At 42.4% G+C, this 21,990-nt stretch overlaps 1 protein-coding gene across 1 annotated transcript in view; it reads left to right on the forward strand.

Annotated features, from left to right (window-relative positions):
* The first annotated feature begins 4,121 nt into the window (after positions 1–4,121).
* The window catches only part of LOC109903216 (sodium/potassium/calcium exchanger 4), a 75,317-nt gene continuing 57,448 nt past the window's right edge, over positions 4,122–21,990 (forward strand). The window contains exons 1-2 of the mRNA XM_020499859.2: positions 4,122–5,047; positions 8,255–8,368. Of these exons, the coding sequence (XP_020355448.1) occupies positions 4,885–5,047; positions 8,255–8,368 (277 nt within the window). The 5' untranslated portion in view covers positions 4,122–4,884. The remainder of the gene's footprint in view (positions 5,048–8,254; positions 8,369–21,990) is intronic.

Below are 21,990 nucleotides of genomic sequence, written 5' to 3' on the forward strand. Positions count from 1 at the left end.
TTTGTGTCACACTGCTTAGCTTTATCTTGGCCAGGTCGCAGTTGTAAATGAGAACTTATTCTAAACTGGCCTACCTGGTTAAATAAAGGTTAAATAAAAAAATAAAAAAGAGATACCATCTGTAGAAGTGCTATCTTTATCAGCACCATAAAAGCTGATAGTATTTCAACCACATAAAATATACATCCAAGGCTAAATTAAATCTTATCAGAAACATGTTAGGTTGTTGTCACAGCTTAACATTTCCTTACAACTGGTCAAAATGATTTCATTTGGACATTTTTCACATCAAATATTTCCTGCTATTTTAGTGTTATTACATTTTCTTCCTGGAAACGTCTTTGCTCCACAAAAGAAGGTGACAGAGAAAACTTTCCTGATGTCAACTAGATTGATGCATTCGTTCTATCGATTTATGACACTTTTCTGGTGAGCAAGGGATTATTTAGTCTTCTAGGGAAACATATAATGACAGAAGTGAAGCTGCATGTATGCAATAATTGACAAGTTGACGAACAAATAGCCTACCAAAATGTCAGAAATTATAATCAGAAACATTTCCAAATCAGGCCTCAAAAAATCCTGCACCACCTGTCAAAAAATATTTCCGCCGTCTTTGACTGTATCCTCCAGTGCATTTTCTATATTAGCGGGTTAGGGTCGGTTGGTCGGGTGCAGGCATCAGATTATCACTTATACTCGGGCGGTTGCGGATGGGTTATTAGCAATTGTGGGTGGGTGCGAGTGAACAAGCCCAGTGACGCAAGCCTCCCACCTGAGATTCATTATTTCTATGGACGCTTCGAGGCAAACACTGCATGAGAGCCTGTGCTGTCCTGGACAACTGTGTGATCTCACTCTCTGTAGCCAATGTGAGTAACACTTTTAAACAGGTTAACACTTGCAAAGCCGCTGGGCCAGAAGGAATACCAGGGCGTGTTCTCAGAGCATGCACAGACCAGCTGTCAAGTATCTTCACAGACATTTTCAACATCCCAGTCTGTAATCCCAACATGTTTCAAGCAGACCACTCTCCCCATTCCTAAGAACTCAAAGGTAACCTGACTGAATGACTATTGTCCCGTAGCACTCACATTTGTAACCATAAAATGCTATTAAAGGGTGGTCATGGCTCACATCAACACCATCATCCCAGACACTCCAACCGATCCACAGATGACACAATCTCTATTTCACTCCACACTGATATCTCCCACCTGGAGAGAATGCAGTTCATTGGCTACAGCTCAGCATTCAACAACATAGTCCCATCCAAGCTCATCACCAAGCTTAGGACCCTGGGAATGAACACCTCCGCCCCCAGGTGGTCAGGGTAGGTAACAACACAATCTCCCACGCTGACCCTCAAAACGAGGACCCCTCAGGGGTGTGTGCTTAGTCCCCTCCTGTACTCACTGTTCAGCCACGACTCTATGGCCTCGCACGATACCAACACCATCATCAAGTGTGCTGAAGACGATGAGACAGCTTACAGGGAGAGGGTCAGAGACCTGGCAGTGTGGTGCCAGGACAACAACCTTTCCCTCAATGTCAGCAAGACAAAGGAGCAGGAAATGGAAAGGTGAGAACGCCATCAGCCACATTGACAAGGCTGTAGTGGATCGGGTCGAAAGCTTCAAGTTCCTCAATGTCCCCATCACTAAGGACTTAACATGGTCCTCTCACACCAGCACAGTCTTGAAGAAGTTGTGAAAGCACCTCTTCCCCTTCAAGAGATTGAAAAGATTTGACATGGCCCCTCAGATCCTCAAAAAGTTCTACAGCTTCAGCATTGAGAGCATCTTGACTGGCTGCATCACCGCTTGGTATGGCAACTGCACCACGCTCAATCGCAAGACGCTACAGAAGGAGGTGCTGATGGCTCAGTAAATCACTGGGGCCGAGCCCCCTACCATCCAGGACTTCTATACCAGGTGGTGTCAGAGGAAGAACTGGAAAATGGTAAAAGACCCCAGCCACCCAAGCCATAAACAACACTGACACACAAAACACAAAAAACACATACATGCATATTGATGCCACACATAAACTCAACAAAAAAAGAAACCTCCCTTTCTCAGGACCCTGTCTTTCAAAGATAATTCGTAAAAATCCAAATAACTTCACAGATCTTCATTGTAAAGGGTTTAACCTCTCTGGTACAAGGTAGCGTCCCACCTCGACAACAGCCAGTGAAATTGCAGGGCGCCAAATTAAAAACAACAGAAAAATTCCTCAAACTTACAAGTATTATACACCATTTTAATAACAAAAGTACTGAGTGGAGGTGGAGCCAGGCCATGTAGGATCTTGAATACAAGACGCGTTGGTGTATTGCACAAGATTTTTCCTGACTCAGGAGCTCATACTTTCTGAGGATGTAACAGTGATGATGGCTATTGGGCTTTCTATCAAGCACTTTGAGAGCCTGTTTGTAGACAGACTGAATGGGTTTTAATGTTGTACAGCAAGCTTGGGCCCAACTAGTCAAGCAGTATGTTAAGTGGGGGAGTATCATAGATTTGAAATACAATTTTGCTACCTCTGTAGTCAAACAATTTTGTTTGAATCTGAAATTAGCTAGGTTGAACTTGGTTATTTGAGTTACCTTTTTCACCTGCTTTTTAAAAGAGAGGTTGGAATAGTATGATACCAAGGATACCACCTGGAGCTTCTCCCCTGACACATAGACATCTGGCTCAGTAGCATCAGTTGCCCTCTCTGTGAAGAACATGCAGACTGTTTTTTCCCATCGAGATGCAAACAAGAGTCACTGAGACACTTTGTAACCTGGACCATTACAGTAGGTAGTTCTTGTGCAGCTTGTTGTTTGCTCTTTGCATGCACATATATCACTGTATCATCTGCATGCATTTAAACTACAAACCCAGTAGATCATTATTGTACAGGCTGTACAGGAGGGACCCCAGTATTGACCCTTGGGGCACGCCCACATCATAGCTGAGAGTGGGCGACAGCTCATTGCTCACTCTGACACACTGGGTTCCGCCTTCAATGTATGATTTCATCCATCTCAAGGCATCGGGGGAAAAGTTGAACTTGGACAGTTTTGTGATGAGATCCTCATGGTTAACAGTATCAAAAGCTTTCCTTAGGTCTGGAAATACAGCCCCAACAACGCCCCCTTTGTCCACATTTTCCATAAGAAAGCAGTTGGCTGTTTCTGTGGAGTGTTTTGCTCTGAAGCCAAACTGCATGGAGTGTAATGTGAAGGGGTTGTTGCTGTTGTTGAGGTGGGCAATCCATCTCAACAACAGGATGCTGTAAAGTTTTATTGAGGAACATAAATTATGTGTAAATAATTTATTTAACCATAATATGAGTTTGATCAAATATTTGCAATTGTAAAATATATATTTAATAATAATACAAATAACATGTGACGTCACAGTAGTCAAAAATAATCTGTTTCAATAAGGATAAAATACTAAACATGCAAGGTATTCATTTAACATGAATTAATGCATATAAAGGTGCAATATGCATACATTTCTGACATTTACTGGTTGCTAAAATGCTAATAGTTAGCTTAATTTCAGTTTATGCGACAAAAAAAGCAACAGATAGTATAGTAAAGAATCATTGTACCATCTAAACCGCTGTAAAATATATGTTCAATTACCAAAAATATTGTATTTTCAACTGTTTGAAGCTGGTGTACAAAACCAAAAGTAGTAAAAAAAGATGCAAACAGGAAACTTAAAAACAGGAGCATAGAAATTGCACACAAAGAACAGATCTACCACTTCTTAGACTTGCTTTCAATGAGAATGACAGATCTAGAAATTACATTTCTACGTGAGTTTGGCCGCTATCCAAAAAGTTACATACTTCACCTTTAACTATTACTATAATTGACAGTTGATTTTACTTTTACCACTTCTGCAATTCTGTCCTGCATCAGTAAGATGACCAATTTAGGCCATGAAGGTAGGATGTACAGAGTAGGCCAGTAGATACGGGCAGCTGGCCAATTTTTTCCCACCTAGGATGGATGGATAGAGTAGGCTGGTAGATACAGGCATAGTTGTAGGCTACCACCATGGAGGAGCAGCGTCACGTGTACATTCCACTCACATGTAGAAGTTGCCGCTGCATGTGGGGGAGCGCGCGCTGTCATGGAACGAAAGTGTGGGATGAGCTAATATTTTTTGCTGATAATGTTTTAGCCCCTGAGCATTTTGGGGAGAAGGAGACAATACCACGCGCATTGAACAATATTGGAGAATGACCTATTTTCAACGGCCAATAAATCAACCTTGTTGTCAAGAATCCACGGTGCACCGACTGACGGGTGCACATGGGGACATATAAAAGGGCTGTCGGCGGCTTTTGAAGATGCCAACTGGCATCGGCTTGAGAAATAGTGGTATATTTAGAATAAACGTATAGCCTAGGCTGTAGTCTCACTTGCCTGCCTATATAAGAATGGGAAGTTTGTGTAATTTAGAATAAACGTATAGCCTAGGCTGTAGTCTCACTTGCCTGCCTATATAAGAATGGGAAGATTGTGTAATTTAATTTGATTACACTATAGCAGCATTCTCTCGCCACAGGACACAATTCCCACGTGCGGTTTTCATAATCCAACATCTGAGTAGTGTTTTCCCTGCGGCTCCCAGGGAGCGGGGACTGAGCTCACACATTCACACATGCGAGCTGTTCGCTCCGCGCCTCGGCTATTTGAAATGAGGACGGCAACCCGACCCTTTGCTGTTTGAAACTGTAGGCCTACTCGGGTGATTTCTGCGGTCCGAACCATCTGTGGCACGGCGCTGAGTGGGACGCTATCTGCAGTGATAGGGAGGAGGACGAGCCTGCTGTCCGCTATACCCCAGCCTGTTCCCCGCGTACGGTACAGACATGGAGCCTCTACCGGAGCAGAACTGCACCATGTCAAAAAAGAGAGCTATAGCTAAAATCTTCAAAGTTCGCAAGAGGAGACAGATGCTTTTCGTTCAAGTCTGTTTTATCTGCAGTATTCTATGTTTGGCATGGTGCATGTCCGCCCTGCTCACAAAAACAGGTGAGAAGAATACGAGGGGAAAGGGGTCCCAGGGTTGGCCCGGGGGGAACGCGTTTTTAAAAAATGAATTTCATGATGTGATTGCGCAAATTGGCACGCACTGCATTGGTGCCAAATTAATATATCATAAATCTATGACATTATGTCTTCGTTCTGCTTGCCTGCTTCAGAATATAAATCCGCTAGAATCGGCATAGCGGGACGCTATAATAATAACCATGGTTCGGGATGGAGATTTGTGTTTTTTGTGGCATGCGCGTCATGTCCCATTTTGGGAGATTCTTGCATTTTCAACAAAAATGACATGTAGGCTGCTCATCATTTAAACTGGGCAGGCAGGCAGCACACCTGACTGTTCTGTTTGTAGAATGTGTTTATACCCACTGCATCTGGGACACTCATAAAAGTATAGTTTATGGCCCTGACTGATTCGAATGGAGAGGTAATCGCAGTGTGTGTGTGCAGGTTCTATAATATAATGTGAGTGGCAGGTCATTCTCAGTCAGTTTTGATTTACACCAAATACTGTATTCCCTTCTTCAAGACCGTCATAGACATGTTTGTTTTTGTCTCCTATTCATTTGGTTTGACATGTGCTGTCTCTGTCGCCTTGGGGGGCGCGGGGGTGGGTCCCTCGCCCGCTGGGTGGGTTTGTGGAGACCATGTCGGTTTGGGGGGCGCGGGGGTGGTCCCTTGCCTGCTGGGTGGGTTTGTGGAGACCATGTCGGTTTGGGGGGAGCGGGGGTGGGTCCCTCGCCCGCTGGGTGGGTTTGTGGAGACCATGTCGGTTTGGGGGGCGCGGGGGTGGGTCCCTCGCCCGCTGGGTGGGTTTGTGGGGACCATGTCAGGTTCAACCAGTCTTACTTCAGCTACAATATGGCTTCTCTGTATTTAACTGTACTACATCATTCTGGTAAAAAACTGAAAAGAGACAGGACAACAGTATCTATTGTCAGTATCAGGTCAGATCATAAAACCTGTACATTTGTTTGTATAGAACATGATTCAACACACATTTACCTGTATGCACTTAGCCCTTTTGGTGCCATACATTATGTGTGAGAGCTGAAAAAGAATAACTATTACCTACATTTACAAAATGATTTACAAGGACAAAAAATATTCTATATGAACTGTGACAAGTCCTTGAATTATTATTTCAGGAGAGGTCACTCAATTGTCAGTGTTAATCTGTTGTTCTTGATCACTGAATAAATTGTTACATGAATGTTACAAAATGATGTAAACAATAGAAAGATAGGGATAGTGTGGAACAGTCAAGACTTGGCTTTGAATCAGCAATTTATTACAGGATAAGCCAATGAAATAGTATTATGGTATTAAATGTTCTATCGCCAATATGAAAGAATCACTTATAAACAGTCAACATTAAGTTAAGTACTCCAGATTGCACAAACCTTTCAGAGGCAAGAAATTGTGAATGTGTCCATGTTTGATGCTGTCTTGCCTTTGAAATTAATTACCCCTCACTTATCGATGCCAGATTAGTTCACAACTGGTGTGTGGAGATTTAATGAACACCACATCCATCAGATTCCTGACTCCTAAAATATGTTAATTTCTGTAACTTTCTCCACACACACACACACACACATACACATACACATTCACACACACACACACACACACACACACACACACACACACACACACACACACACACACACACACACACACACACACACACACACACACACACACACACACACACACTAAGTCACAGGGCTGGTGTGTAAATTCTTTCCTACTTACCATTTCACTTTACACTTGCATTAGGGCTCGCTGGGCTCGCTGTATCCTTAGATCCTTTTATATTGTGCCATAAAAGATGTCTCTGTAGTTGTATGTCCCTGTTTGAACATAATAGGGCGCTATCGAGTTGAACCAGGTGTTGGAACCGAAATGATTTTCCCATCGTTCCATTCCGAGCATAAGCCATACTTGTTTGGTTCCGTTCCAGTGCTCTGACCAGCATAATAAAGTTCTGAACCGGTTCAAACCCCCAAAAAGTAACGCTTCATATTGCTCCTTTTCATAGATTTTTTTACCTCCTAAAATCAACATTGTTTTTAAATTTAGCTCATGAATTTACTCAAATGAGTATGTAAATGTTTGTCTTTAATGTCTTTTTCGTTATGTGTCGGACCCCAGGAAGACTAGCTGTTACCATTGGTGTTGGCTAATGGGGATCCTGATCAAATCTAAATCCATCAATTTGCTTGGATAGAGCAGCGCTATGGAATGGGTTAACTAGTTGTTTACATGTTTGATGGACAGATAAGTGCTTGAAGCACTGAGCATCATGGGTTGACGTGAATTGGAATGTGTTTAGGCTATTACTAGCATCATAACTTCACTGTTTTACATAATTATATACGAGACATTAGGAAACATTTTGGAACAATAAATTACATTATTAACCGGTTCCCAAGATGAGAAAATAACGGTTATTTTCAGGGACACCAGAGATCACATTAGTTTCCGGTTTTGTTTCCCTTCCTCAAATAACTTAGTTATTTTCCGGATTTAGTTTTTTCCCCCTGAAACTGTTCCAAACCCTGATTTGAACATCAACTGTTTGGATAAAATCTGTTACAGAGAGAGTTCACTAATTGTATTAGAATGTATTTTACTAGGCAAGTCAGTTAAGAACATTTTTTTTTTACACTGACAGCCTACCAGGGAACAGTGGGTTAACTGCCTTGTTCAGGGGCAGAACAACAGATTTGTACCTTGTCAGCTCAGGGATTCGATCAAGCAACCTTTCGGTTACTGGCCCAAACCTCTAACCACTAGGCTACCTGCCGCCCTAGAATAACAAGGAGCTTAAGGGATTATAACAAATGATATCATGCATAAGAGGATGGAAGATACATTACCACAGACAAGCCACTGTTAGAGCTGGAAATAGCACTGTCTTGTCCGTTGTAAGCAGGCTTGTTGTTTTACATACAAATGAGTCCCATTATATTCAGTCACACAGTGGCATCAGGTGATTTATATGTTGATAAGTTTGATAAAGCACAACACAGAGCTCAATAAGTATTATAGACTGCCATCCTTATAGTATTGGTTAGTCCTAACTACATTTTAAGCTTCTGACTTCCTGGTTAGACCTTCCTAGATTTATTTCCAGGGATTCTCCAAGTGGGGAGTGGTTCAATACCTGACTCTTTCCTGTTGTAGGACATGGTCTGGTCCTGGAGCAGGGGCTGGCTGACACATCTGACCGTCTGGGACGCAGGCTGATGGCCTTGGACGGGGATAATAACACACTGGATAAGAATTGCACAGAGCCAGGTAGGTAGTGTCCCCTACCATTACCCTAACCCTATACCCTAAAACTGCAGTTAGCCAGATAATGTCTCTAAACCTGCACTGAACAAGGCAGTGTGGTAGTGAACCCTAATTTTGTCTGGAGTCATGTTGTGTATCTTATACCTGCACAGAGCTAGGTACTGCACTGTACCCTAAATCTGAACAACCAGCCAGCTACTGCAGCTTGGGAGGACTTCATAGGAAAGCTCTTCAGAGAGTGTTATACAATGGCACAGCCCTCATGTTTCCTACAGCCTACACATACTCTGAGTCAGTTAGAAAAAGAACAGATGGAGTGAGATGGGAAAATATTGGTTGCCTTAGATGTTTCACTAAATCTACCACCACTAGCTCTCTAGTTAGTCTATTGTTCGTCAGAAGAGCCACAGTTTTTACTACTGTGGTTGTGGTGCAGATGAGATTTGCAAATGTGGGCAACCTGGGTGTCCAGGTGGGTGGGTGGGGCCTCCAACTGAATGACAAATGAGATGAGTTATTGTTGGAGGCACAGGACAGAGCTGTAAATCTTCATTGTGTAGGCGATAAGGAGAGAGAGAGAGAGAGAGAGAGAGAGAGAGAGAGAGAGAGAGAGAGAGAGAGAGAGAGAGAGAGAGAGAGAGAGAGAGAGAGAGAGAGAGAGAGAGAGAGAGAGAGAGAGAGAGAGAGAGAGAGAGAGAGAGAGAGAGAGAGAGAGAGAGAGAGAGAGAGAGAGAGAGAGAGAGAGAGAGAGAGAGAGAGAGAGAGAGAGAGAGAGAGAGAGAGAGAGAGAGAGAGAGAGAGAGAGAGAGAGAGAGGAGAGAGAGAGAGAGAGAGAGAGAGAGAGAGAGAGAGAGAGAGAGAGAGAGAGAGAGAGAGAGAGAGAGAGAGAGAGAGAGAGAGAGAGAGAGAGAGAGAGAGAGAGAGAGAGAGAGAGAGAGAGAGGACTGAAGCCTGACAGAAAGCAAGCTCAATTACTGTTCCAGTTCAGCATGCAAACCCAAAACCATGATGTTCTGTTCCTCACATTATCATTTCAAAATTCTGAACGTAACAAATGATAATGTCATGGCAGAAAAGACGGTGGTATCCTGACATTTTAAATAAAGCTTTTCATTGCTGTGTGTTCACCTTCCCCTTTTGGAGCTGGTCTCAATTTGATCTTTTTCTGAGGGTATATTGATTTATCATTGGTTCATTTTTGATGCTATAATAATATACACAACCTTCTGCATCAGAACAGCACGCAACAGTGCTGATAGTCCCTTTCCTGACAGGACCATTAATGTGCTGATAGTCCCTTTCCTGACAGGACCATTGATGTGCTGATAGTCCCCTTCCTTTATTTATTTATTTTTATTTATCCGTTATTTTACCAGGTAAGTTGACTGAGAACACATCCTCATTTGCAGCAACGACCTGGGGAATAGTTACAGGGGAGAGGAGGGGGATGAATGAGCCAATTGTAAACTGGGGATTATTAGGTGACTGGGATGGTTTGAGGGTCAGATTGGGAATTTAGCCAGGACACCGGGGTTAACACCCCTACTCTTACGATAAGTGCCATGGGATCTTTAATGACCTCAGAGAGTCAGGACACCCGTGTAACGTCCCATCCGAAAGACGGCACCCTACACAGGGCAATGTCCCTAATTACTGCCCTTTGGCATTGGGATATTCTTTTAGACCAGAGGACAGAGTGCCTCGTACTGGCCCTCCAACACCACTTCCAGCAGCATCTGGTCTCCCATCCAGGGACTGACCAGGACCAAGCCTGCTTAGCTTCAGAAGCAAGCCAGCAGTGGTATCCAGGGCGGTATGCTGCTGACAGGACCATTGATGTGCTGATAGTCTCCTTCCTGACAGGACCATTGATGTGCTGATAGTCCCCTTCCTGACAGGGCCATTGATGTGCTGAAAGTCTCCTTCCTGACAGGACCATTGATGTGCTGATAGTCTCCTTCCTGACAGGACCATTGATGTGCTGATAGTCTCCTTCCTGACAGGACCTTGGATGTGCTGATAGTCTCTTTCCTGACAGGTCCATTGATGTGCCGATAGTCCCCTTCCTGACAGGACAATTGATGTGCTGATAGTCTCCTTCCTGACAGGACCATTGATGTGCTGATAGTCTCCTTCCTGACATGACCATTGTTGTGCTGATTATCTCCTTCCTGACAGGACCTTGGATATGCTGATAGTCTCCTTTCTGACAGGACCATTGATGTGCTGATAGTCTCCTTCCTGACAGGACCATTGATGTGCTGATAGTCTCCTTCCTGACAGGACCTTGGATGTGCTGATAGTCTCCTTCCTGACAGGACCATTGATGTGCTGATAGTCTCCTTCCTGACAGGACCATTGATGTGCTGATAGTCTCCTTCCTGACAGGACCATTGATGTGCTGATAGTCTCCTTCCTGACAGGACCTTGGATGTGCCGATAGTCCCCTTCCTGACAGGACCATTGATGTGCTGATGGTCTCCTTCCTGACAGGACCTTGGATGTGCTGTCTAATAATAGAAGATTGTGCTATTTTTAGACCACAATACAGCAGTGAGCTGTACAGTATAGACTGACTGACTCTGACTGACTGCTACTCACACGTCAGAAAAAAGCAGGGACAAATACAAACCTTAGAAAACCACTGACGACACAGACATGTTATTACTCTGTTAATTTCAAAGACTGACGTTATTCAAATGGGATAACATGCAGTCATCATTAACAAAAAAGCAAGTTGTAGTTTAGCTGCTCACATCTGTTCACACTGCCTAGCCTGTGTTGACATACACATTACCATCCTTTGTGCTTTGAACAGCTGGGCACATTTCTGGTGGTATAGTAGATGAATTGCAAACATCAAGGCACAGCACCTAACCTCTGAGTGCTGAATTAACTAACTGGAAATATTTTTATGAATTCAGAATAGAGTAAAACACATCTGGTGAGTTCAGTCCATGAAGCAGACATTCAGAAGGCCTTATACTGCAATCAATTAATTAATCAATCAAATGTATTTATAAAGCCCGTTTTACATCAGCAGATGTCACAAAGTGCTTACACAGAAACCCAGCCTAAAACCCCAAAGAGCAAGCAATGCAGATGTAGAAGCACGGTGGCTAGGGAAAACTCTCTAGAAAGGCAGGAACCTAGTAAAAAACCTAGAGAGGAACCAGGCTCTTCGGGGTGGCCAGTCCTCTTCTGGCTGTGCCTGGTGGAGATTATAAGAGTACATGGCCATTAAGGCCAGATTGTTCTGAAAGAGGTTCAAACATTCATAGATGACCAGCAGGGTCAAATAATAACCACAGTGGTTGTAGAGGGTGCAACAGGTCAACCTTAGGAGGAAATGTCAGTTGGCTTTTCATAACTGAGAATTCAGAGGTTGAGACAGCTGGTGTGGTAAAGTGAGAGAGAGAAAAAGAGAGAGGGAAATGGAGAGGGAGAGAGAGGGCCAAAACAGTAGGTTGGTGCTGCAGTGCATAGCTACCATTTTACGAGCTCCTGACCAATTCTGCAATTTTGTGTGTGTTTTTTTTACACTAATCAAAACTTTCTTTGTACATAATATTTCCGCCATTTCCTATGACCGAAAACAGCTTCTGGACCTCAGAACATTGGACATTAGAACAGCTGTGTATATACGGCTCATTCCGGAACAGGCCCTAATCCCCGGAACTCGAAGAGAAAGAGACGGCACAAGATTTGCAAATCCCTGACGAGACGAGACATCCTTCGTTCTATTGGCGAACATACAATCACTAGAGAACAAAGTGTACGAGCGCCGTTCCAGACTATCCCATCAAGGGCACCTGAAGAACTGTAATATCCTATGTTTCTTGGGAGTATGAACAAGGACATGGATAATATACTCTACATCTGGAGCAGGTTGAGAGCTTCAAGTTCCTCTGGGTCCATATCAACAACAAACTAGAATGGTCCAAACACACCAAGACAGTCATGAAGAGGGCACAACAAAGCCTATTCCCAATCAGGAAACTAAAAAGATTTGGCATGGGTCCTGAGATCCTCAAAAGGTTCTACAGCTGCAACATCGAGAGACCTGACTGGTTGCGTCACTGCCTGGTACGGTAATTGCTCGGCCTCTGACCGCAAGGCACTACAGGGGGCAGTGCGTACGGCCCGGTACATCACTGGGGCTAAGCTGCCTGCCATCCAGGACCTCTACACCAGGCGGTGTCAGAGTAAGGCCCTAAAAATTATTTAAAAAAACAGACACCCCAGTCATAGACTGTTCTCTCTACTACCGCATGGCAAGCAGTACCGGAGTGCCAAGTCTAGGACAAAAAGGCTTCTCAACACTTTTTACCTACAAGCCATAAGACTCCTGAACACGTAATCAAATGGCTGCCCAGACTATTTGCATTGTGTGCCCCCCAACACCCCCCAAACCCACTTTTTACGCTGCTGCTACTCTCTGTTTATCATATATGCATAGTCACTTTAACTATACATTCATGTACATACTACCTCAATTGGGCCGACCAACCAGTGCTCTCGCACATTGGCTAACCGGGCTATCTGCATTGTGTCCTGCCACCCGCCAACCCCTCTTTTACGCTACTGCTACTCTCTGTTCATCATATATGCATAGTCACTTTAACCATATCTACATGTACATACTACCTCAATCAGCCTGACTATCCGGTGTCTGTATGTAGCCTCGCTACTTTTATAGCCTCACTACTGTATATAGCCTGTCTTTTTACTGTTGTTTTATTTCTTTACTTACCTATTGTTCACCTAACACCTTTTTTGCACTATTGGTTAGAGCCTGTAAGTAAGCATTTCACTGTTGTATTCGGCGGACGTGACAAATAAACTTTATTTGATTTGATTTAATAGATGTTTTTTTCTATGCATCGTCACGACCGAATGGCAACTTCGGGTAAGGTGAAGGAGGGAGGTGTGTCTCTTTGTTAACAACAGCTGGTGTGCAATCTCTAATATTAAGGAAGTCTTGAGGTACTATTTACCAAGTTTTCAGCTATATTTTTCATAGCTGTCTATTTACGACCACAAATCGATGCTGGCCATCGGACCACACTCAACGAGCTGTACCAGGCCATAAGAAAGCAAGAAAATGCACATCCAGAGGCGATGCTTCTAGTGGCCGGTGATTTTAATGCAGGGAAACTGAAATCCGTCTTACCTCATTTTTACCAGTATGTCACCTGTGCAACTAGAGGTGAAAAAATGCACCTTTACTCAACACACAGAAACAAAAAGCTCTCCCTCACCTTCCATTTGGAAAATCTGACCATAACTCTATCCTCCTGATTCCTGCTTACAGTTAAAAGCTCAAACATGAAGTACAAGTGAAGCATTCAACACGGAAGTAGTCCGACGCAACGGATGCTAAGCTACAGGACTGTTTGACTAGCACAGACTGGAATATTTTCATCCAATAACATAGAGGTGTTTACCACATAAGTCACCGGTTTAATGAATAACTGCATCGACGATGACATCCCCACAGTAACCGTACCTACATACTGTATCCCAACAAGATACCTTGGATTACAGGGAAAATCCACACTGAGATAAAAGCTAGATCTACCGCTTTCAAGGAACGGGACACTAATCTGGACGCTTATAAGACATTCCGGCAAGCCATCAAACAGTCAAAACGTCAAAATAGGACTAAGATCAAATCCTATTATGCCGGCTATGATTCTCATCTGATGTGGCAGGGCTTGCAAACTATCATGGATTACAAAGAGAAACACAGCCGCGAGTTGCCCAGTGATGCAGCCTACCAGACAAGCTAAATTAATTCTATGGCTGCTTCAAGGCAGGCAACATTGAACCATGCATGAGAGCACCAGCTGTTCTGGACGACTGTGTGATCTCGCTATCTGTATCCGATGTGAGTACTCAGAGCATGCACTAACCAACTGGCAAGTATCTTCACTGTCATTTTCAACCTCTCCCTGAACCAGTCTGTAATACCTACATGTTTCAAGCAGACCACCATAGTCCTTGTGCCCAAGAACACTAAGGTAACCTGCCTAACTGACTATGCCCCGTAACACTCACATCTGTAGCCATGAAATGCTTTGAAAGGCTGGTCATAGCTCACATCAACACCATCATCCCAGATACACTATACCCAATCTAGTTCGCATACCACCCCAACAGATCAACAGATGACTCAATCTCTATTGCACTCTACACTGCCCTTTCACAACTGGACAAAAGGAACACCTATGTGAGAATTCTGTTCATTGACGACAGCGCAGCATTTAACACTATAGCACCCTCAAAGCTCATCAATAAGCTAAGGACCCTGGGACTAAACATTATGTACAAAACAAGTTACAAACAATGTGAAAAACAAACAAAATAGCACAGTTGGTTAAGAGCCAATAAAACGGCTGCCATCCCCATCTCATCATCACTGTATTGATGCTTTGCCTGTTTGATGTTAAACCATGTATTTTATTCTTGTAATACAAATGCCACTCTGAGACTTAGAAAATACTTAATTACCATATCTAAGTGGTCATAATGTGCAGTTTTAATCTTGAGGGAACTGCTAAACATTCATTGTCCTCATGTCAAATCAACATCAAAGCATTCCCTTGCTACAGCAAGAAGGACAAGCGGAAGCATCACATATATACAGTAGCTGTATATATATACAGTGTATATATATATATATATATATATATATATATATATATATATATATATATATATATATATATCATCTTTATAAATTATATCATAAATAGGACTGGTGGAGTTATGTAACACATGCAGCTAACAAAAATATATTGAAATGTCTGCTCTACCCAAAATTACAACCAACTAATTGCAGCATTACCGCAAAAATGGAGGAGGCAAGTGGAAGGGGGAGGTAAGGAACTTGTCTGTCGGCCCTGCATTAAAGACCAATATTGGTTAAAGAAAATCGTGATAAATAAAAAGTATATCAGTTTCATTTAAGGACCCAAGAAATGGCAGCTGTACCATATAGATTGAAAAATAGTTGCGAAGAGATTTTCGATGTGCCGATTCCATGGCACATGGTTATGAACTGATATGCAAAACGACGGCAGATTAAAAACGTATGATTTTACAATGTAAATTATGATACAAAACCTGCTCCCACCTGTCTTATAAGTTCCCACAGTTGACAGTGCATGTCAGAGCAAAAACAAAGTAATGAGGTAGAAGGAATTGTCCATAGAGCTCCGAGACAGGTTTGTGTCAAGGCACAGATCTGGGGAAGTGTACCAAAAACATTTCTGCAGCATTGAAGGTCCCCAAGAACACAGTGGCCTCCATCATTCTTTTTTGATTTTTTTGAGAAGTTGAGAACAAGTTCTCATTTGCAACTGCGACCTGGCCAAGATAAAGCAAAGCAGTTCGACACATACAACATCACAGAGTTACACATGGAATAAACAAACATACAATCAATAATACAGTAGAAAGATCTGTATACAGCATGTGCAAATGAGGTAAGATAAGAGAGGTAAAGCAATAAATAGGCCATGGTGGCGGAGTAATTACAATATAGCAATTAAACACTGGAATGTTAGGATCTGCAGAAGATGAATGTGCAAGTAGAGATACTGGGGTGCAAAGGAGCAAGATAAAAAAATACAGTATGGGGATGAGGTAGATTGAATGGGCTATTTACAGATGAGCTATGTACATGTGAAGTGATCTGTGAGCTGCTCTGACAGCTGGTGCTTAAAGCTAGTGAGGGAGGTAAGAATCTCCAGCTTCAGAGATATTTGCAGTTCGTTCCAGTCATTGACAGCAGAGAACTGGAAGGAGAGGTGGCCAAAGGAAGAATTGACTTTGGGGGTGACCAGTGAGATATATCTGCTGGAGTGCGTGCTATGGGTGGGTCCTGCTATGGTGACCAGTGAGCTGAGATAAGGCAGGGCTTTACCTAGCAGAGACTTGTAGATGAGCTGGAGCCAGTGGGTTTGGCGACGAGTAGGAAGCGAGGGCCAGCCAACGAGAGCATACAGGTCGCAGTTGTGGGTAGTATATGGGGCTTTGGTGACAAAACGGATGGCACTGTGATAGACTGCATCCAATTTGTTGAGTAGAGTGTTGGAGGCTATTTTGTAAATGACATCGCCGAAGGATCGAAAGGGTGGTCAGTTTTACGAGGGTATGTTTGGCAGCATGAGTGAACTATGCTTTGTTGCGAAATTCTAGATAGAATTTTGATGGAAGAAGTTTGGAACCACCAAGACTCTTCCTAGAGCTGGCCGCCCTGCCAAACTGAGCAATTGGGGGAGAAGGGCCTTGGTCAGGGAGCTGACCAAGAACCCAATGGGTTCTCAACTGACAGCTACATTAAATAGTACCCGCAAAACACCAGTCTCAACGTCAACAGTAAAGAGGCGATTCCGGGATGCTGGCCTTCTAGGCAAATTTCCTCTGTCCAGTGTCTGTGTTCTTTTTCCAATCTTAATCTTTTATTTTTATTGGCCAGTCTGATATATGGCATTTTTTTTGCAACTCTGCTTAGAAGGCCAGCATCCTGGAGTCGCCTCTTCACTGTTGATGTTGAGACTGGTGTTTTGCGGGTACTGCTTCTTTAATCAGAACAGCAGTTTTCAGCTTAGCTAACATAATTGCAAAAGGGTTTTCTAATGATCAATTAGCCTTTTAAAATGATAAACTTGGATTAGCTAACACAGCGTTCCATTGGAACACAGGAGTGATGGTTGCTGATAATGGGCCTCTGTATGCCTACAGTATGTAGATATTCCATTAAAAATCATCCATTTCCAGGTACAATAGTCATTTACAACATTAACAATGTCTACGCTGTATTTTTGATCAATTTGTTGTTATTTTAATGGACAGAAAATGTGCTTTTCTTTAAAAAACAAGGACATTTCTAAGTGACCCCAAACTTTTGAATGACAGTATATATATTTACATTTTTTATGGGGGATGGAAAATGATACAGACAATAACATTGATGGAAGCTACAATCTATCTGCAATATTAAAACTGATCTACCCCCTAAAAAAACATTAAAAAACGGTCATCCCTACTGCCTTTGATCTGGCGGACTCACTAAACACGCATGCTTTGTTTGTAAATGATGTCTGAGTGTTGGAGTGGGCCCCTGGCTAGCCTCAAATAAAAACATAAAACAATAAAATGGTGCTGTTTGATTTGCTTAATAAGGAATTTGAAATTATTTATACTTTTACTTTTGATACTTAAGTTTATTTTAGAAATTACATTTACTTTTGGTACTTAAGTGTATTTAAAACCAAATTATTTTAGACATTTACTTAAGTAGTATTTTACTGGGTGACTTTCACTTTCACTTGAGTAATTTTCTATTAAGGTATCTTTACTTTTACTCAAGTATAACAATTGGGTACTTTTTCACCAGTGCTCCACTCCTCCACTCCTGACTACATGTGCTGCTGCTGCAGGAAGGAGGTGTTGCCTATACAACCAAATACTTTGCTTCTTTCAACAAGGAGCAACAAAGTTTAATCACGTTTGTAAAGAGTCCATGTAACCACGGAATCGGACTCAATCGCACGAATGCCCTGCCGTCCCGTCTTCCACTGTCCGTTACACCAGAAAATGAAATAAATGACAGTCTTCATCCATAATCGGCGGTTACATGATTATACGATAGTTGTGCCATCCCTAATTTTCACTCTGACGTCACTTCTGGAGTGGTGTTGAGAAGTACACAGCTGTACTGTGCAAAGGTCGTCTGTCTGGAGCATAAGGCAGAAAGGAGCTTTTGCATGGTTGTTGTTTAAAATTGTAAATGTGCTGTATGCCTGCGATTTGTCCCGGCCCCACCAATCCACTCTACACCAGATACACCTCTATCTGTCTCACCTTCATTTCCTTTCTTTTCAATAAAAACAAACTTGGGTGGGAATTCTATGTTCCTTTCTCTATGTTTTTGTATTCCTTTGTTTTGGCCGGGTATGGTTCTCAATCAGGGACAGCTGTCTATCGTTGTCTCTGATTCGGAACCATACTTTGGTAGCTTTTTCCCACATGTTTTTTGTGGGTAGTTATTTTCTGTTTTGTGTTTCTGCACCTGACAGGACTGTTTTGGTTTTCGTTCATTCTCTGTGTTATTTTTGTTATTTAGTGTTCAGTTGAAATAAAAGAATGAACACTTATCACGCTGCCCTTTGGTCCTCACCTTCTTCAACAGGCCACTCTCATCTACAGCAGGAAGTGGTCTCCTGCCTGACTGAAAAAGCATGTTCTGATCCAGTTTGGCACCACATACAGTGGGGCAAAAAAGTATTTAGTCAGCCACCAATTGTGCAAGTTCTCCCACTTAAACAGATGAGAGAGGCCTGTAATTTTCATCATAGGTACACTTCAACTATGACAGACAAAATGAGAAAAGAAAATATCCAGAAAATCACATTGTAGGATTTTTTTGAATTTATTTGCAAATGATGTTGGAAAATAAGTAGGACAGAGAACAAGTATTTGATACACTGACGATTTTGCAGGTTTTCCTACTTACAAAGCATGTAGAGGTCTGTAATTTTTATCATAGGTACACTTCAACTGTGACAGACGGAATTTAAAAAGAAAAATCATAAATCACATTGTATGATTTTTAAGTAATTAATTTGCATTTTATGTTATGACATAAGTTTTTGATACATCAGAAAAGCAGAACTTAATATTTGGTACAGAAACCTTTGTTTGCAATTACAGAGATAATACGTTTCCTGTAGTTCTTGACCAGGTTTGCACACACTGCAGCGGGGATTTTGTCCCACTCCTCCATACAGACCTTCTCCAGATTCTTCAGGTTTCGGGGCTGTACGGACTTTCAGCTCCCTCAAAAGATTTTCTATTGGGTTCAGGTCTGGAGACTGGCTAGGCCACTCCAGGACCTTGATACGCTTCTTACGGAGCCACTCCTTAGTTGCCCTGGCTGTGTGTTTCGGGTCGTTGTCATGCTGGAAGACCCAGCCACGACCCATCTTCAATGCTCTTACTGAGGGAAGGAGGTTGTTGGCAAAGATCTCGCAATACATGGCCCCATCCATCCTCCCCTCAATACGGTGCAGTCATCCTGTCCCCTTTGCAGAAAAGAATCCCCAAAAAATGTGGTTTCCACCTCCATGCTTCACGGTTGGGATGGTGTTCTTGGTGTTGTACTCATCCTCCTTCTTCCTCCAAACACGGCGAGTGGAGTTTAGACCAAAAAGCTCTATTTTTACCACATGACTTTCTCCCATTCCGCCTCTGGATCATCCAGATGGTCATTGGCAAACTTCAGACGGGCCTGGACATGCGCTGGCTTGAGCAGGGGGACCTTGCGTGCGCTGCAGGATTTTAATCCATGACGGCATAGTGTGTTACTAATGGTTTTCTTTGAGACTGTGGTCCAGCTCTCTTCAGGTCATTGCCCAGGTCCTGCAGTGTAGTTCTGGGCTGATCCCTCACCTTCCTCTTGATCATTGATGCCCCACGAGGTGAGATTTTGCATGGAGCCCCAGACCGAGGGTGATTGACCATCATCTTGAACTTCTTCCATTTTCTAATAATTGCACCAACAGTTGTTGCCTTCTCACCAAGCTGCTTGCCAATTGTCCTGTAGCCCATCCCAGCCTTGTGCAAGTATACAATTTTATCCCTGTTGTCCTTACACAGCTCTCTGGTCTTGGCCATTGTGGAGAGGTTGGAGTCTGTTTGATTGAGTGTGTGGACAGGTGTCTTTTGTACAGGTAACGAGTTCAAACAGGTGCAGTTAATACAGGTAATGAGTGGAGAACAGGAGGGCTTCTTAAAGAAAAACGAACAGGTCTGTGAGAGCCGGAATTCTTACTGGTTGGTAGGTGTTCAAATACTTATGTCATGCAATAAAATGCAAATTAATTACTTAAAAATCATACAATGTGATTTTCTGGATTTTTGTTTTAGATTCCGTCTCTCACAGTTGAAGTGTACCTATGATAAAAATTACAGACCTCTACATGCTTTGTAAGTAGGAAAACCTGCAAAATCGGCAGTGTATCAAATACTTAGTGTATGTTAACTTCTGACCCACTGGAATTGCGATACAGTGAATTGTAAGTGAAATAATCTGTCTGTAAACAATTGTTGGGAAAACTGTAAGAGTGTTCAACTGTAAGAGTGTTTTTAATGGGGGAAAACAAACATGAATAGATATTTATATGGATTTTTCATTTGATTGTTATTTGTTGTTGTCTATATTGCATTTGTTTTAGGCATAAGGGCAATGAAATGTACTGGAATGTATGTATAGTTGCATATTTTCCTAAGCTTGGGTCCCAGGAGAAAACAGATTTTTGGGGGGGTTTCCAGGCTGAAAAAGTTTAGGAACCCCTGTTTTAGGCTATCTTAAAGCCTAAACTTTAAGACCTAACTGTACGCACGCCAAGTAGCCTACATGTCAATCATCAAATTCTTTTTGGAATGGGCAGAACAAGTTCATGTCGATCCACAAAGGCAAAAAGGACAATGTCAGAGTTTAATTCAATAATAGAAAAGCTGCGGAATGGGAATTTGAAAATAAAGAAAAGGGAGGACCAGAAAATGTATGTTTGGGGAAGATTTGGTGAAGTGGTAAATGAGGATTATAGCAGTGTTATGTGTGATGATTGTGAGGCGCTGTTAGATACTGTAACGTGTGCGCTGGGAGTCGGGAAGCAAGTTCAGGGAGTGCATCATTTAATAAACAAATGAACAAAACAAGAAACAGAAACAATGACACCTGGAGAAGGAACCAAAGGGAGTGACATATATAGGGCAGGTAATCAAGGAGGTGATGGAGTCTGATGACGCGCAGGTGCGCGTAACGATGGTGCCAGGTGTGCTCCATAACGAGCAGCCTGGTGACATAGAGGCCGGAGATGGAGCACGTGACAGATACCATCTGTAGAGGTACTATCTTGATCAAGATCATAAAATCTGATAGTAATCATCCACAAAAAAATATGCGTACACGCCAAACTGAAATCTTATCAGGAACATGTTGGGTCAAATCTTTTCAGTTTTCTTTAGAGTCAGGCTATTGCATTTTCTCCCCGGTTCCTAAACGTCTTTGCTCCACGAAAGAAGCAGAGATGACAGAGAAAACTTTACTGATGTCAACTAGATTTATGCATTGATTCAATTGATCTATTACATTATTCTGATGAACCAGGGTTTATTTAGTCTTATATGACAACATATAATGACAGAAGAGAAGCTGCGTGTATCTAATTATATACAAGTTGACTAACAACTAAAATGTCTGAAATTATAAGCTGAAACATACTGTATCTAAATCAGGCCCAAAATAATACTGCACCCCTTGTCAATAAATAGTTCAGCTGACTGTAGCCTACAGCACATTTTCTATATTAGGAGGTTAGGTCCCGGTGCTTGCCTCAGATTTTAAATGTATCAAATATAGTGGAGTGATTGAAGATGGGTTGTTAACAATTGCGGGCGGGTACAGGTGAACAAACAGCTGACCCGCGCACCACAAGTAGATATGTATAGGGGTAAGATGACTAGGCATCAGGATATATAATAAACAGTAGCAGCAGTGTAAATTATGATTGTATGTGAGTGTGTGTGCATGTGTGTAGTCAGTATACAGG

The sequence above is a fragment of the Oncorhynchus kisutch genome, linkage group LG14 (genome assembly GCF_002021735.2).
Source record: "Oncorhynchus kisutch isolate 150728-3 linkage group LG14, Okis_V2, whole genome shotgun sequence".
NCBI lineage: Eukaryota > Metazoa > Chordata > Actinopteri > Salmoniformes > Salmonidae > Oncorhynchus > Oncorhynchus kisutch.